Source organism: Suncus etruscus, chromosome 1 (assembly GCF_024139225.1).
Source record: "Suncus etruscus isolate mSunEtr1 chromosome 1, mSunEtr1.pri.cur, whole genome shotgun sequence".
Lineage (NCBI taxonomy): Eukaryota > Metazoa > Chordata > Mammalia > Eulipotyphla > Soricidae > Suncus > Suncus etruscus.
The window spans coordinates 13,315,029-13,331,584 of NC_064848.1; the positions used below are offsets into that span (position 1 = coordinate 13,315,029).

The window sequence follows — 16,556 nt, forward strand, 5'->3', positions numbered from 1 at the left end:
GCTCCTGGCTAAGTTTGTTTTAAGGAAAAGGATATGTGGTCTGAAATCTGTTACCAGCCTACCCTGTGTCCATGATCCTTTACAAGTTCCCCTTAACCAGGGTGGGTGCACAGAGCAGACATCAGTGCCCTCTAGGGAGCCCTTGCCAGGAATCCAGGGCCTCGTGCTGTCTCATCAGCCTTCCAGAGAAACTGAACAGCAGGAATGCATATAGCTGAATGCCATCAGCTAGCTCTCCAGAACTAGATTTGGGCATCTCTGAAATGGGGCCTGAGTGCTCAACCATGGAGTTAGGCCCAGACTAAGAATTAGGGAGCGATCATAGAGGGAAGGGGACTGGTGACCTAGGACAGAAGCACCAGGGAGCCTCTTCTGCTCAGCACCAGGCTCCCCAGGGGCCTTTCCAATACTTCACATTAAAGCTGCGGCCAAAAGGGTAAGCCCCTAGCTAGAGAGGGTGGTGGCTGAAGGGAGGGCACCGCTGGTCAGATGGGCACTGTGGTTCTACAGTAACATAACTGCTGAAGACAACAGAGATAATGGTGTAAAATCCCACAAATTATGCCACTCCTTCACAGCCTTAGTGATGGAAAGGAGGAAGGACCCTTGTAGAAACCCAGGAGAAAACAATCAGCTCAGGAGAAAGGGTCAAAAGCTTCCAAATCACCTTGTTTGTGGGGTGGCAAGAAGGCCATGCAGTCCTCAAGGTAAATGGAGAATGTGTATCGCCTTGGAGTGGCAGTGGCTTCTACATGATCAGAGAGGGGAAGGGGCTCAGCAAGGATCAGAAGCCGGGGACAAAGCCAGGAGCTTGGGACAGCAAGTGCCAGCAGGACCTGCCCTACGCGCCCTGGCTGTAAACTTGAACACAATCGGAGCTGCCTATGTCTGTAAACAAAGTTCGGCGGGGTTGGGCCACACATGGTGATACACTGCACGAGGGCTGCTGCCCACCACACACACCCAGTGGGAAAGCCTGCCTGGTGGGGGTAGGGATCAGGGCAGTACTAAATGGGTTCTGCTCTCAAAAAATAAACTCAAAAGAAAAACATCTTAACAAGGTCCTTGGAGCTTCACATCCTTGTCCAATTCAGTGGCTGAACCAGTTCGCTGCCCAGAACCCTTCTAAGCAGAGTGCAGCGGGATGACGAATTTGCAGCCAAAGGGTGAGTGGTAGCTGACGCCCACCTCCTGGAACACTTGCTGGGGGATGCCGATGTCACAGAGATAGACCCGGCCTGCGTGCTCACCCAGGGGCAGTGGTAAGCCCAGAGCCAGAGACCATTTGGCATCAATGCCCTGCTCCACTTCATGCACAGGAGGGTCTATGCTGAGCACAGGTGCCCGGTTCTGGTTGGCCCAGGCCACGGCTGCCTTGTACCAGGGCTGGTCCCGAAGGAAGGCGTTCTCAGGGCAATCCAGACAGTTGATCACCAGGTCCACAGGGCTTGTGGGCAAATCTGCAGGAGGAAGAATGTGTCACCCAAAATGCCCATCAGAGTATTGCCCAAGTGGCCCAGAGGGCTTGTCACAATCACCCAGGTGGGCCTTAGGGCAGCATGGGTCTGGCCCCAATCATCTACCCGGGCAGGGCCCTTTGTTGTCTCTGCTTCCTATTTACCCATTGTCAAATACTCCAAAAAGACTTGCCCCCACCACTTCTGGCAAACTTATCGGGCCCTTCCATATGCTGGATCAGTTCTGTCTTCATCCCAAAATCGCCTACAGCAGTGGTCCTCAAACTTTTTATACAGGGGCCAATTCATTGTCCTTTAGACCATTGGAGGGCCAGACTATAGCAAAAGCAAAAACTATGAACAAATTCCTATGCACACTGCATATATCTTATTTTGAAGTGAAGAAACAAAATGGGAATAAATACAATACGTGGCCTGCGGGCCATAGTTTGAGAACCACTGCCCTATAGGTTCACCCTCTTCTTCACCTGCCTTTCAGATGCCAATCTCGACTGGATCTTCTCCTTATTGGCTGCTCCCACTGTCTCTGTAGCTGCCTTCTTAACCCCCAGCCTCTGAACAAAGCTCAATCTAACAGATGTACCATGTCCTATCTTCAGCCAGACTCAAGATGATCTTAAATACCCTCCACTCCTGTCACTCCAAGCTGGATCCTGCCTCTGCCCTCCACACTGACCCACAACTACCAACACCTTCCACTGTATATCCACCTCTAAGGTACCTCTTTCAGGCACCTCTAAGCTTCTGCTCTTCCTCCTCCCAAGTCTTCCCATCTCAGAGATGCCACCATTAACCTTCTAAGACCGTGGAATCTTCTTCACATTGCCACAGTAACACACCTATCATCTGAACTAACAGAAATGCTACTTAATCATTCTCCTAGTCAAAATGTAAGCCACAAAGAACTTAAAAAACATCAGTGCAATATCTCCAGTGTCAAAGCTCTGCCTGCTGTATAAGCACTTATGAAAGAATAAATGGGCAAGAGCGGGGAAGTGTGAAGAGCTCTTTTATGCAAGGGCCCTCTTTGCCTGAGTGGTTTCTCATCTGTCACCACTAGGTGGCACTACCACATTACCAAATACAAAGGATAGAGTAGGCCTCACCTTTGAGGCTGGAGACTTGTTGGCCTTGGGTCTTGCTGAAGAGAGACAGCTCATTGGTGACAGATTCCAGCATCTTGACAAAGTTGGGCAGGAAGAGGATGACCTGGACATCGTGGTTGGCGAGGTGCCTTCCACAGCTGATACCTTGAGCGCCCTTGACGTGCGGCCCACAGAGCAAGGCAACTGTAGGCCTCTGGTGAACATTTTTTGGATTCAACCTGGAATAGATGGCAAAGAAACATGAGGAGCTATAGCTAGAGATGTCTGTATACCCTACCTTAGCACCTGTTGCTCTCAGAAGTTTTGACAGGAGCCAGGGAAATGACTGAGCTTTTGCTTACAGAAGGCCTGGTTCCATCCTGAGCACCAAAGTATCGTTAGGTGTCCAGGTTTCCAGGAGGGCACCTCCAGTTTCCTTCCAAATGTCTGTCAGGTATGTCTTCTCATCAGGCAGGGATCAGGATGTGCCCTCTGCCCTGTTGACAGAGGCTTGCTTTTTCTGACCTGGCTCTGGCACAAAGGACCCTACCTTGGCAGCCTCCTCTGTGTTTCCCTGGCATAACTACACTCTGGCAAGGGGACTGGTGCGCCCTTCTCTACTGTCCACAGAAGCTCTTTCTCACTTCATTTCCATTTCCACTCCATCAAGGGCCTAGCTCTTACAGTCCTTCACTTTCCCGATTCTGATCCCCTCTCTTTGAGATTCCACTCAAGGCTGACCTCTTCCTCGGATTACTCTGGCTCACACTAACAGTTTTTTCCTTCTTAGTACCTAGGAAACAGGCTGTCTGAAACTATTTTCAGTTTGATGACAGCAGGGCAGCAGAGGCATACAGAAGGTTGATAATGCATCTGACTCTGTCTGCCAGTACGGGCTTCTGGGTACTACATTGGTCTGAGACCTCTGGGCTGATCAAATCCATTTTATTTATTTATTTAGGGTTTTGGGTCACACCCAGTGGCGCTCAGGGGTTACTCCTAGCTCTGCGCTCAGAAGTCACTCCTGGCACTCAGGGGACCATACGGGATGCCGGAATTTGAACCAGAGTCTGTCCTGTGTTGGCCACATGCAAGGCAAACGCCTTACTGCTGTGCTACTGCTCCAGCACCCCCTTTTTTATTTTTTTTTTTATTTTTGGGTTTTTGGGCCATACCCGGTGACGCTCAGGGGTTACTCCTGGCTGTGTCCTCAGAAATCGCTCCTGGCTCGGGGTATCATGAGACACAGGGAGATCGAACCGCAGTCCGTCCTAGGTTAGAGTGTGCAGAAGCCCTAGTGTTTGTGCCACCACTCCGGCCCCCAAATCCATTTCTGATGAAGCAGATACTTCTAACTTCCTGTAAAAGCTGAAACCTTCTCTGGGTCAGGAGCTCCAAGCAAGGAGGCTTAGAGGACTAGTCTTGCAGTGTGGCAGTCTGCCTGTGAGGCAGGAAGGTCAGCCAGAAGGAAGGAACCAGCAGGGTGAGGTCCAGGATAAGTGATGGACCCTTACTGATGTCTCCAGGATAGAAGATGACAAATGCTGTGCTCGACATCTATTTAGAAACATGTCCACATGGGGCCGGAGAGGTAGCCTGGAGGTAAGGCGTCTGCCTTCCAGGCAGAAGGACGGTAGTTCGAATCCCAGCATCCCATATGGTCGGTCCCTCGTGCCTGCCAGGAGTGATCTCTGAGCATAGAGCCAGGAGTAGCCCCTAAGCACTGCCGGGTGTGACCCAAGAAAAACAAACAAACAAAAAACAGAAACATGCCCACTCATTTCACCTACAATGCCTGATTCTTAAGGAAAATAGGCCAGTTCTTGCCCTAAGACATTGTACCTTCCTTCTTGTGATACTCTACACAAAGATCCCCCTTCAGAGCAATGAGCAGAGGAGGGAACCCACATACCATCAGTAAGACTCAGAGCACAGGTGCTGGCAACCTACCTATATCTATGCCCCCTCAATAAACCTGACACTACACAAATTCAAAACAAAGCCCAAGCCTGCGGCCTGACAAACTGTGGAGTAAAATTGGCAGCATAGCCCAAATAACAGCTCACCATGACCTCCTTCAACCACCTACAACATGGCCCTCGGCAATCCCAAGTCGTCCTTCCTGGTGGCCATGTACACCTGGTTCCCAGCTCAGCTCTCTGAGCTTAGGTAATACTGAAGGGAATATAGCCATATGATGGTGATCAAACGTAGGTCGGCCGCATGCAAGGAAAACAAGTGCGCTACTTGCTGTTCTCTGCGGTCCCTAAAGTCATCTTTTTTTGTTTTGGGCCACACTTGGATCTGTGCTATGATACCATGAAGCGTCTGGGATTGAATCTACACCTCCTCAATCAAAATACATTCAGTCCATTGAGTCACTAACTCTCTAGCCCTCAAATCCTCCCCTCTCAGAAAAGAGGAGGTTTGAGCAATAATAAAGTAGGTAGGGTGCTTGCTTTGCATGAAACTGACCCCAGTTCAATCTGAGTCCTTGAGCATACTAGATGTGATCCCTGAGGGGAGTCTGGCGTAAGCCCTGAGTACTGCCGGATATGTCCCCACTCTGCCAAAAATTATTTTTTTGTTTTGTTTTTGAGCCATATCCAGTGACTCGGGTTACTCATGGCTCTGTACTCAGAAATCGCCCCTGGCCTGGGGGACCATATGGGATGGCAGGAATCGAACCACGGTCCATTCTAGGTTAGCGTGTGCAAGACAAACGCCCTAACGACTGCACCACCGCTCCAACCCCACCAAAAAATTCTTGTTGCAGCTGCTGGAAGACCTCATTTGAGGTTCCATTTAACATATTAGCACTGCACACTATGGTCTGCAGATGCCCAATATTTCCCAGGTCTCTGGACCTTCTCTGGACCCACACCTGAGGCTTCCATCCTCCCCTGCCCACGTATTAAGTGCTCTGGTTCCTCAAAACCCAACCTGAATAGCACTGAGCTACGAAGAGTCGCTTCTCCAGCAGGAGTCACACTTGGCTCTGTGGAGGCCCTGCTGTTCTCTACTCCCAAAGGCATCCCTACTTACCTGTTGGGTCCGCCGAGAAGGGTGAGCGCCATCTGGCTGGCACACACTCCTGTCATCTCTAGTCTGCGCTCCAGTGTCAGGCCATGCTTCTCAGCCACTGACAACAGCTTTTTGTGCAGCTCATAGGACACACTGGGGACAACCAGGCCGGAGTCTGCAGTTCCAAAGACAGTGAGGAGAAAACGGAAGAGGGATTTCAGAAACGAGGTCCACACATGGGCATGTGCCATATGAAGTTCTATGAAAACCTAAATAGTAAAGCTTCCCATTCCCAGCCTCCTGCCTGTCTAGGGGGCCAGGAAGTGGAATCAGCTTGTTCAGTTTGCTTTTTGACCACAAAGGTCAAATTCACCAAGATGTATTTGACAGTGAAAAACATGGAAGAGAACCTGTATTTCTCACTGAGGGACACTGGCCTAACTGAGCTTTCTTCTTAGTGGGCTCAGCCTTCCTCAGTCTGGTCGTATGGCCCAATGACAGGCAGGCTGGCTTGTTCACCCTATCTTCTTCCTCCTCCTTTCTTCTAGTTAATGCTTCCTCTTAAAAAATATTCAACTGGGGCCTGAGCAGTGGCACAAGTTATAAGGCAACTGTCTTGCCTGGGCTAGCCTAGGATGGACCGCGGTTCAATCCCCTGGCATCCCATATGGCCCCCAAGCCAGGAGTGATTTCTGAGTGCATAGCCAGGAGTAACCCCTGAGTGTCACCGGGTGTGGCCCAAAAACCAAAAACCAAAAATTCAACTAAGGGGCTGGTGTGATAGCATGGAGTTAGAGCGTTTGCCTTGCATGCAGAAGGATGGCAGTTCAAATCCTGGCATCCCATATGGTCCCCCGAGCCTGCCAGGAACGATTTCTCAGTGTAGAGCCAGGAGTAATGTCTGAGCACTGCTGGGTGTGACCCAAAAACCAAAAATAAAAAATTCAACTAAAGGGTCAGAGAGATGTACAGCAATAGGGCGTTTGCATGCAGTCAATCCAGGACAGATAATGGTTCAATTCTTGGCATCCCATATGGTCCCCTGTGCCTGCCAGGAATGATTTCTGAGCACAGAGTCAGGAGTAACCCCTAAGTACACCAGGTGTGCCCCCCCCCCACCAAAAATTTTTAATTAAGGGTCTGGAGAAACTGTATAGCTAGTAGGGCATTTTCAATCCCCAGCATCCCATATGGTCCTCTGAACACATCAGGACTAATTCTGAGTGCCGAACATAGATTAACCCCTGAGCATCATGAGGTGTGGCTAAAAAAACAAAAATTCAACTAAGCAACTTGTCTCAAATATACTTTTTGCTTTTTTGTTTGTTTGTTTTTTCTTTGTTTTTGCTTTTCATTTTTGAGCCACAATACTTACAGTAACATCAGGGTTTACTCCTGGCTGTGCTTATGAATTACTACTGGCAGTGCTTAGGAAACCATATAGGGTACTGGGGATTAAACCCTGGTCAGTAACGTACAAGATAAGCACTCTATCCACTATTTCAGTCCCTTCAAAATATTTTTAGTTTTCTGGTGTGAATGTAACCCAATACTACTTCCACAAGAAAAGAGCACAGAGTAAAAAATTATGTGATGTGAGGTAAGGTGAAACATGCACCTCAAAAAGAAAGCACATATTGGGGCCGGAGAGTTAGCATGGGTGTAGGGCGTTTGCCTTTCATGCAGAGGGATGGTAGTTCGAATCCTGGCATCCCATATGGTCCCCCGAGCCTGCCAGCAGCAATTTCTGAGCGTAGAGCCAGGAGTAACCCCTGAGAGCTGCCGGGTGTGACCCAAAAAAGAAAGAAAGAAAGAAAGAAAGAAAGAAAGAAAGAAAGAAAGAAAGAAAGAAAGAAAGAAAGAAAGAAAGAGAGAGAGAGAGAAGAGAAGAAAGAAGAGAGAAGAAAGAAAGAAAGAAAGAAAGAAAGAAAGAAAGAAAGAAAGAAAGAAAGAAAGAAAGAAAGAAAGAAAGAAAGAAAGAAAGAAAAAAAAGAAAAAAAGAAAGAAAGAAAGAAAGAAAGAAAAGAAAGAAAGAAAGCATATAGTATCAAAACAACCAACCAACTCACACTACCTCTGTGTGTCTCCCTCCCCTAAGTCTCTGGAGCTGAGATCTGTATGGGCATTCCTGGCCCAACAGATGATGCCATCCTACAAATAGAGCCATTCATTCAGCAAGCCTCAAGGAGGCAGATTCTTTGTCAAAGGAACCCTGACTGGCCTCCTGGGCTGAAGGATGAACAAGGATTCTACTTTGATTGAGTCATTATGGGACTGCACGTAGCTAGTTCTGCCTGACTACATCAGCAGTTCTGTGAGATGCTGCGTCCACCTCTGTACTAAACTGTAGTCCTCAAAGTAAGTATAAGCCTATTACTCATTTGCCTCTGCTTAAACTTTAAGTCTGGGCTACCTTTTCCATCAGGAATGGGCTCACAGTAGGTCAGCTCACATACTGAAGTACAGCAGCCAAAGCACTACTGCAGGACCTAGCCTTATGCTTACAGCAGAAGTTTTCAGAAAGTTCATAATCAGGGGCTGGGGAGATAGCATGAAGGTAGGGCATTTGCCTTACATGCAGAAGGATGGTGGTTCAAATCCCAGCATCCCATAAGGTCCCCCGAGCCTGCCAGCAGCGATTTCTGAGCGTACAGCCAGGAGTAACCCCTGAGTGCTGCCGGATGTGACCCAGAAACCAAAAAAGAAAAGAAAAGAAAAGAAAAGAAAAGAAAAGAAAAGAAAAGAAAAGAAAAGAAGGAAGGAAGGAGGAAGGAAGGAAGGAAGGAAGGAAGGAAGGAAGGAAGGAAGGAAGGAAGGAAAGGAAGAAAGGAAGAACGAAAGAAAGAAAGAAAGAAAGGAAGAAAGAAAGAAAGAAAGAAAGAAAGAAAGAAAGAAAGAAAGAAAGAAAGAAAGAAAGAAAGAGAGAGAGAAAGAGAGAGAAAGAAAGAAAGAAAGAAAGAAAGAAAGAAAGAAAGAAAGAAAGAAAGAAAGAAAGAAAGAAAGAGGAGAAAGAAAGAAAGAAAGAGAGAGAGAGAGAAAGAAAGAAAGAGAGAAAGAGAGAAAGAGAGAGAGAAAGAAAGAAGAAAGGAAGGAAGGAAGGAAGGAAGGAAGGAAGGAAGGAAGGAAGGAAGGAAGGAAGGAAGGAAGGAAGGAAGGAAGGAAGGAAGTTAGTTCATCATCATCCTACTAAGTCCAGAGTCTTGGAGTGACAAATACATCTTCTTCACTATTTCAGGAAAAATTTAGAGAGGTTCTGCCAGTTGTTTAAGCCTCCATGCACACAGATTCTCAAAGCCACACCAAATGAGGTTATGGTATATTCATATTATTTTGGTTTTGTGGGTATTCCCAGAATTGACTCTAGGTTCTGTGTTCCTGGAAGAGCATGGAAATAATTTGGTGAGTGGCGGAACGAGGGGTTGGTTACATGCAAAGAATGATTATTAGCTATTGTACTATCTCTGCAACTCTAGTGCTCAGATGCTACTTCTAGCTCTATGTTCCAGGACTGCTCCTAACAGTGTTTCAGGGACCATGATTTTACCCACCACTCCAGCCTAAAGGCTGTAAACTGTAACAACAGGAATTCCAGCACAAAGACTGAACTTAAAGCACCAGGTCTGTAACCTCAAGGGGAGGTAAAAATAACAATTTAATATAAAGACGCCTACATCTTTAAACAGAGCTCTGTCCTGGTTTGACCAAGTTCCTCTCTCCTCCTGCGTTTTTGTGTTCTGCTGATATTGGCAGACAGTAGACAGTGCTGTCCAGGATCAACACTGTCTTGGCTACTGCTCTGAGATACCAGGCAGGGACAGCCCAGATATCAGTAATGGAGGGTGAAGCCTGACCTTGCATGTCAATAGCTGAGGAAAACAGCTGCTTTATGGCCTGTTCCAGACACGCACACATTATCTGAACTAATTAGGAACCATTGAGAGCAGTGTGAAAAAGCACAACAAATTCTCAGAGTCCTAAGTCACTAACAACTCTAAACCTGCCAGACAAGTCACACACCTGCCGACTCTGCCTGCAAAGTCACGCAAAGCAAAAGCTTTCACCAAAGCCTGACATTTATTTACCTATTGATTCTCTTTTGGTTGAATTTGAAATGAGACGAGGTGTTAAGTCTTGGCCACCCACAAATAAAGCTGCTAGGGTCTAGGTCTTGTGCAATGCTTGGTCTTTCCACCATTTCTCTCTGAGGGCTCTCCAGGGCAAACTGAAGCAGTTTCTGCCACCCATCTCCTTACAATTCTTTTTTTTTTTTTTTTTTGGTTTTTGGGCCACACCCGGTAACGCTCAGGGGTTACTCCTGGCTATGCGCTCAGAAGTTGCTCCTGGCTTGGGGGACCATATGGGACACCGGGGGATCGAACCGCGGTCCGTCCAAGGCTACCGCAGGCAAGGCAGGCGCACCTTACCTTTAGCGCCACCGCCCGGCCCCTCCTTACAATTCTTAAGGGTGCTAACTTATGGTTCAGAGAAAGGAGTGCTTATCCCACTATGCATCTACTTGTATCTCCCATCTGTGCCAGGGGTCAAGCACAGCTGACAGGACTAGGGGTTCATTCTCCTGCGGTCCTTCTAAACTTGCAAGCACCAAACCCTGTTCCTTTCCGACGATGACACTAAGTCCAACCAGTATGACTGGCTTATCAGAAACAGAGGAAGGGAACCAAGAACATAGCGTGTAAATCACGGACAATAACATCATCAAGGCTTGAACGTGGGCCACACCTAATTATGTTTGGGTTGGAAGGTAGATCTTTATTGTTCTGAAGTTGGAAGCTTTACAGTCAGGTGGCAGGCTGTTTTTAACATTAGTATGTATTTTACAGCTGTTGGTGAAATAAAGGAAGATATAATTATAGCCAGTTCGTGACAAGCAAAGTACAGGATCTGATTTAACCCCAGGCTATCAAGGAACATTTCAAAGCCAGGAGGGAAGACCATCGCCTCCCTGTACAATTCACTCTGTAGCACGAGATGAGGGCCACAGACCCAGAGGCCTCGCCACAGCACATGCCCACACTTTTTCTTCCTCACTTCTTTTTTTTTTTTTCCGCCCGTCTCCTTCCTCCTCCTTTCTTCCTCACTTCTGCCCACCTCTTCCAGTACAGGAAATTTCAGGCCTCCCTTCCTGCCCTCATGGACACATAAGAACCTCATGTCCTTCACTGCACATCCACTCTCTTGGCCCGCCTCGAGCATCTCTCCAGGCCCCAGCACCTGCACACACACCAACTCCTAACTCATACATCCTGCCGGCTATATTCCAAGGTTCCTCCAGTTCTACACTCCTGTCTTCACACTGACAAGGCCCTCTACTGGAAAAGGCTGCATGTGTTCAGAGTCCTGTCCACTAAGTCTAACACACCACTGGACATGAGGATTCCTCCAAGATCATGAATTATGTGACTCCATTCTATGGAGGTTACACAATCAAGAGAAAAGAGGCAGACATGTTCCCAAAGCCACATGCCAGACACAAAAGAATGGGATTCCACAGAAAGTTATTTTGAATATGACATGGAATGCCACAGACATGAGTGATGTGGCTAAGGGGACTGACAACTCTCATAAGTTGAAAGTTAAGACATACGGTAAACACAATAAAACCAAACTCCTCCTCCCTCAGCTTGATGCTTGTACTAAAATGGCACACAGCATGTGACAAGATGACACACACCAACAAGGCAATTGTTTTTGAGACCAATTGGGTTTCTAGAATATGCTATTGAGAGCCTCATAAAAAACCTTCAGGTGAGATCATCTTTTTTGTTGTTGTTTTGGTCATATCCGGCAACACTCACAAGTTTCTCCTGGCAGGCTCGGGGGACCTTACGGGATGTTGGGAATCAAATTGGAGTCTGTCCAGGATTGGCAAGGCAAACACCCTACCACTGTGTTATCTCTCTGGCCCAAGGCCATCTTTTTTTTTTTTAATTTTATGGGGGGATGGGCCACACATGGTGGCAATCAGGGGTTACTCCTGGTTCTGCATTCAGAAATCACTCCTAGCAGGTTTGGGGTACCATATAGAATGCCAGGGATTGAACCCGGGTTGGTCCATGGTCAGGCATGTGCAAGGCAAATGCCTTACCACAGTGCTACTGCTCCTGCCCCACATTAGGCCATCTTGTGAGGGATCCAGATATCATAGCCCTGAGTTAAGAGCTGAAACTCTGGGCCCGGAGAGGTAGCACAGCGGTGTTTGCCTTGCAAGCAGTCAATCCAGAACCTAAGGTGGTTGGTTCGAATCCCGGTGTACCATATGGTCTCCCGTGCCTGCCAGGAGCTATTTCTGAGCAGACAGCCAGGAGTAACCCCTGAGCACCACCGGGTGTGACCAAAAAAAAAAAAAAAAAAAACAAAAAAAAACAAACTCTTTCATTAAAACTGGCAACTGCGGGCCGGAGAGATAGCATGAAGGTAAGGCGTTTGCCTTTTATGCAGGAGGTCATCGGTTCGAATTCCGGTGTCCCATATGGTCCCCCGTGCCTGCCAGGAGCAATTTCTGAGCCTGGAGCCAGGAATAACCCCTGAGCACTGCCGGTTGTGCGCGCGCGCGCGCGCGCACACACACACACACACACACACACACACACACACACACACAACTGGCAACTGGGCAGGAGCAATAGTACAGCATAGAGGGATTTCTGCTTTGCAAACAGACAACCCAGGTTTGGTCTTCAGTATCCCATTGGATCCCCTAGGGATGCCAGGAGGGATTCCTGAGTATAAAGCCAAGAGTAAGTAAGACTTGAGCATTGCTGGGTGTAGCCCAAAAAAGGATGGATTTTGTTTTTTTGGGCCACACCCAGCGGTGCTCAGGGGTTACTTCTGGCTGTCTGCTCAGAAATAGCTCCTGGCAGGCATGGAGGACCATATGGGACACTGGGATTCGAACCAACCACCTTTGGTCCTGGATTGGCTGCTTGCAAGGCAAACGCCTCTGTGCTATCTCTCCGGGCCCGGATTTTGTACACTATGTGACTGTAACTATCACAGTGGTTCAATTAAAGAAAAAAAAAAAAAAAAAGACCCTCTAGCAACACTTTCTCATTGAAAAGTTTCCTGAGATCCTTTGTTTAAGAAGCATGAATGCTTGTTACTGAGGAAGAGTTTGGATAAGATTTGCCTGGTCTCACAGACTGTACTTATTCCCCAGAAATGCACCAATGACTACAATTACTCCCCTATGTCTCCAAAAACACAAAGTTGTAAAATTACTATAATGAAAGATAAAGATACCAGGAAGCGGGCCGGGTGGTGGCGCTAAAGGTAAGGTGCCTGCTTTGCCTGCGCTAGCGTTGGATGGACCGCGGTTCGATCCCCCGGCGTCCCATATGGTCCCCCAAGCCAGGAGCAACTTCCGAGCACATAGCCAGGAGTAACCCCTGAGCGTTACCGGGTGTGGCCCAAAAACCAAAAAAAAAAAAAAAAAAAAAAAAAGATACCAGGAAGAGTAAAGGGGTTGGTCACATTTACTTTATTTTTGTATAAAGACTCTGTAAAACTGTACCAGAGCAACAAACAATACTAACTTGGTAGAGTAATAGAGCAAACATTGCTATTGATTGTGGAAGAGCAGCTGAATTTATCTGAAGAAAAAACTACTTTGATGAATCTAAGTGTTATATATATGGGAAAAGTGGACACTTAAGTTATGTCAGGACCAAAAATATGCTTGGAGAACATGAACCTCCACAGAAGAGAAAATGAAAAGAAAAAAAAAGTCCTGAACCAGGAAAAATGGAAAAGATTGAATGAAGATAAAGGTGAGAATCCTACTGACAGCCCTGGTGAGCTCACAGCTTTCCTGAAAACCCAAATTGAAAATCCAGTTCAGGAGGTACCTCATCATCAGAGGGTTTAAGAGGCCCAACAAGAAAAGCACATAATTCAGTTAAGAGGAATAATTTATTTTAAAATTATATATATTTAATTAAAACTTTTAAATATTAGGGCCAGAGCCAATAGCAGTGAGTAGGGTGGCTGCCTTGTGGCAGACCCAAGTTTGAACCCTAGCAATCCATATGGTCTCCAAGTCTGCCAGGATTTTTTTTTTTTTTTTTTTTGGTTTTTGGGTCACACCCGGCAGTGCTCAGGGGTTACTCCCGGCTCCAAGCTCAGAAATCTATCCTGGCAGGCTGTGTGTGTGTGTGTGGGGGGGGGGGGGCCATACGGGATGCTGTGATTCGAACCAATGACCTTCTGTGTGAAACACAAATGTTTTACCTCCAGGCTATCTCCCCCAGGAATGATTTCTAAGTGTGGAGCCAGGAGTTACTTGAGAGCCCCAGGTGTGACCCCAAAACAAAATCCACTTTTAAATATTTAAAATATGAAAAAGGGGGCCGGAGAGATAGCATGGAGGTAGGGCGTTTGCCTTTCATGCAGAAGGTCATCGGTTCGAATCCCGGCGTCCCATATGGTCCCCCGTGCCTGCCAGGAGCAATTTCTGAGCATGGAGCCAGGAATAAACCCTGAGCACTGCCGGGTGTGACCCAAAAACCACAAAAAAAAAAAAAAAAAAAAAAAAAAAAAAGAAATAAAATATGAAAAAGGACTCTATCTTTTTTCCCTCCCATCCTCCACCCAGGACTCCATCTTTTTGTTTTGTTTTTGGGCCACACCCAGTGATGTTTGGTGATTATTTCTGGCTGTGACTCAGAAATTGCTCCTGGCTCAGGGGACCATATGGGACATCAGGGATTGAACCAAGGTCCATCCTAGGTCAGCTGCGTGCAAGATAAATGTCCTACCACTGTGCTATGGCTCCAGCTTCATCCATCTTATTATTTTGTTTTAGGGCCACACCCAGTGATGCTCAGGGTTTATTCCTGGCTCTGCCTCAGTAATTATTCCTAGTGGTACTTAAGAGGACCATGTAGGATTTCAGGGAGAAGTCCTGAGTCAGCCACAGGCAAGGCAAATGCCTTCCATCTGTACTGTTACTCCAGCCCTGTAAGGACTCTATCTTAAAGAGACTCAGGGCTATGAATTAAACGGCTGGAACATGTGCTTTGTATGCTGAAGGGCTAGGATTGTTCCATGAGACCACATAGTTCCTCAAGCATGGCCAAGGCTGACCCATGAGCAGAGAGCTAGGAGTACCCCCAAAACAAAAAAGGCTTGCTCCAATTCCAGGAGCAAGGTTCACATCAGCAAGAAGCCTGTCTGCAGAGACATAGGCACAAGAGTGCAGGTGCTCTTTCCATAGCACACCAAGCCTGTGTCTTGATATAAGCACTTACTGCATCTGCAAACACAGAATGGGGAATGGGTGGATGTGGTGGGAAAGTGAGCATGCTAGGCTGATATATGGTTGGAGGAAGCAAAATGAGAAGGATTACACCCTTGCCTGCAGGGTCAAGTTTCTCAACAGTCCCTCCTAAATGCAAAGATTAATTTCTTCCTAAATTCCTCTGGATCATATATGCAAAAACAAAGCACATTTTCCTGGCTGTCTGTTTCTCAGGAGATAAACACTTCTGGAGGGACTCTTGGTGAGGCAAGCAGCCGGGGCTCAAAGGCAGACACTGAAACACTGTATATGGAAACCAGTAGGAAAGATGAAAACCAAACCTTACTCATGCTACTTCATGACCAAGCTCAGAGCCTTGGCTCACCAGAGGGCAAGAAGAGCCACAAACCAGCAGGAACAGAGCTGTAGCTTCACGAGCTACTCGCCTGAAACCGGAGCTGGAACATCAAGTAGGAGAAATGGGGCGGGAAAACAGTGTAGACTGGCACAAAGACTCCCTGGTGCTTTGGTCCTATTTTGGGGGGGGGGGCCCTTTTTTTTGGGCCACACCCGGTAACGCTCAGGGGTTACTCCTGGCTATGTGCTCAGAAGTGGCTCCTGGCTTCGGGGACCATATGGGACGCCGGAGTATCGAACCGCGGTCTGTCCTAGGCTAGCACTGGCAAGGCAGACACCTTACCTCTAGCGCCACCACACCGGCCTCATGTCCTAACTATTTTTAATATCCATATTCTCACACATCAACTCCATGCCTTGGCCAAGCCAAGCTCCCACAGGTCCCTTTCCTCACATTACTCATCAGCACCTGCCCAGCCTCCAGAGACCTTCCTCATTCTGCCTGGTGCAACCCTATCCATGCCTGACAGCAAAGCATTCTCCACTGAGCTCAGTCGTCAGGGTCCTCTTGCCTCTACCACATACAAACAACTCCCAGACTCCAGCACACACACAGGGCTATCCATTATGAGAATGCTACCTGAGGGGATCAAACTGTCCTATTTCTTTTAGGTCATGAATACTAAGCACAGATTTTTCTTTGAAAGCTAACAATTTGACCCAGCTTCTGGTACCCTCCCACCACTGAACACTAAGCATTCATACAACTCCAGCATTTCATAGTATATCTGTGCATGCACACACATGTACACAAGTGTACACACACACGAACACAATCTGTCTCAAGAAGTCCCAATGACAAATCTGGAATGTGATCAATTCTTGAGATCACAACTGGTTACCGTTAGTTAGGTCAAAGCTGGAGGAATGTCTGACAATTTGTGACGGTTGGAGTCAGCAACATTGTCAAAGGGCCTGAAAAGCCTTTCCAGAGAGAAAAGACAGATTAAACAAAGATCTAAATTTCGTTGCTTCCTGGATGTGTTTTTCCAATCAACTGCCCTTTTATAACACTGTGTGCTTCACCACACCAGCCCCCCCCACCCCCAATTTGGCAAAGAGTACTGCCAAGGAGAATAGAAGCAATTAAGAGAATAAAGGATTATAAATTGTTGACACCAATTACCATGTAGTCAATGTGGAGAGCTACCAGCAATTAAGTGGTTAAATCTCTCTCCTCCTCCTCCTCCTCCTCCCTCTTCTTCCTCCTTCCCCCCCACTTCTCCCCCTCCCCCCTCCCCCTCCCTCTCCTTCCTACCCCCCTCCTTTTTTTTTTTGGTTTTTGGTCCACCACCC

The 16,556-nt window shown here is 47.3% G+C and overlaps 1 protein-coding gene across 1 annotated transcript in view; it reads right to left on the reverse strand.

The window, feature by feature from the left end:
- Positions 1–275: 275 nt before the first annotated feature.
- EDC3 (enhancer of mRNA decapping 3) overlaps positions 276–16,556 on the reverse strand; it is a 47,513-nt gene continuing 31,232 nt past the window's right edge. Inside the window, 3 exon segments of the mRNA XM_049777892.1 lie at positions 276–1,460; positions 2,585–2,802; positions 5,609–5,762. Of these exon segments, the coding sequence (XP_049633849.1) occupies positions 1,126–1,460; positions 2,585–2,802; positions 5,609–5,762 (707 nt within the window). The 3' untranslated portion in view covers positions 276–1,125.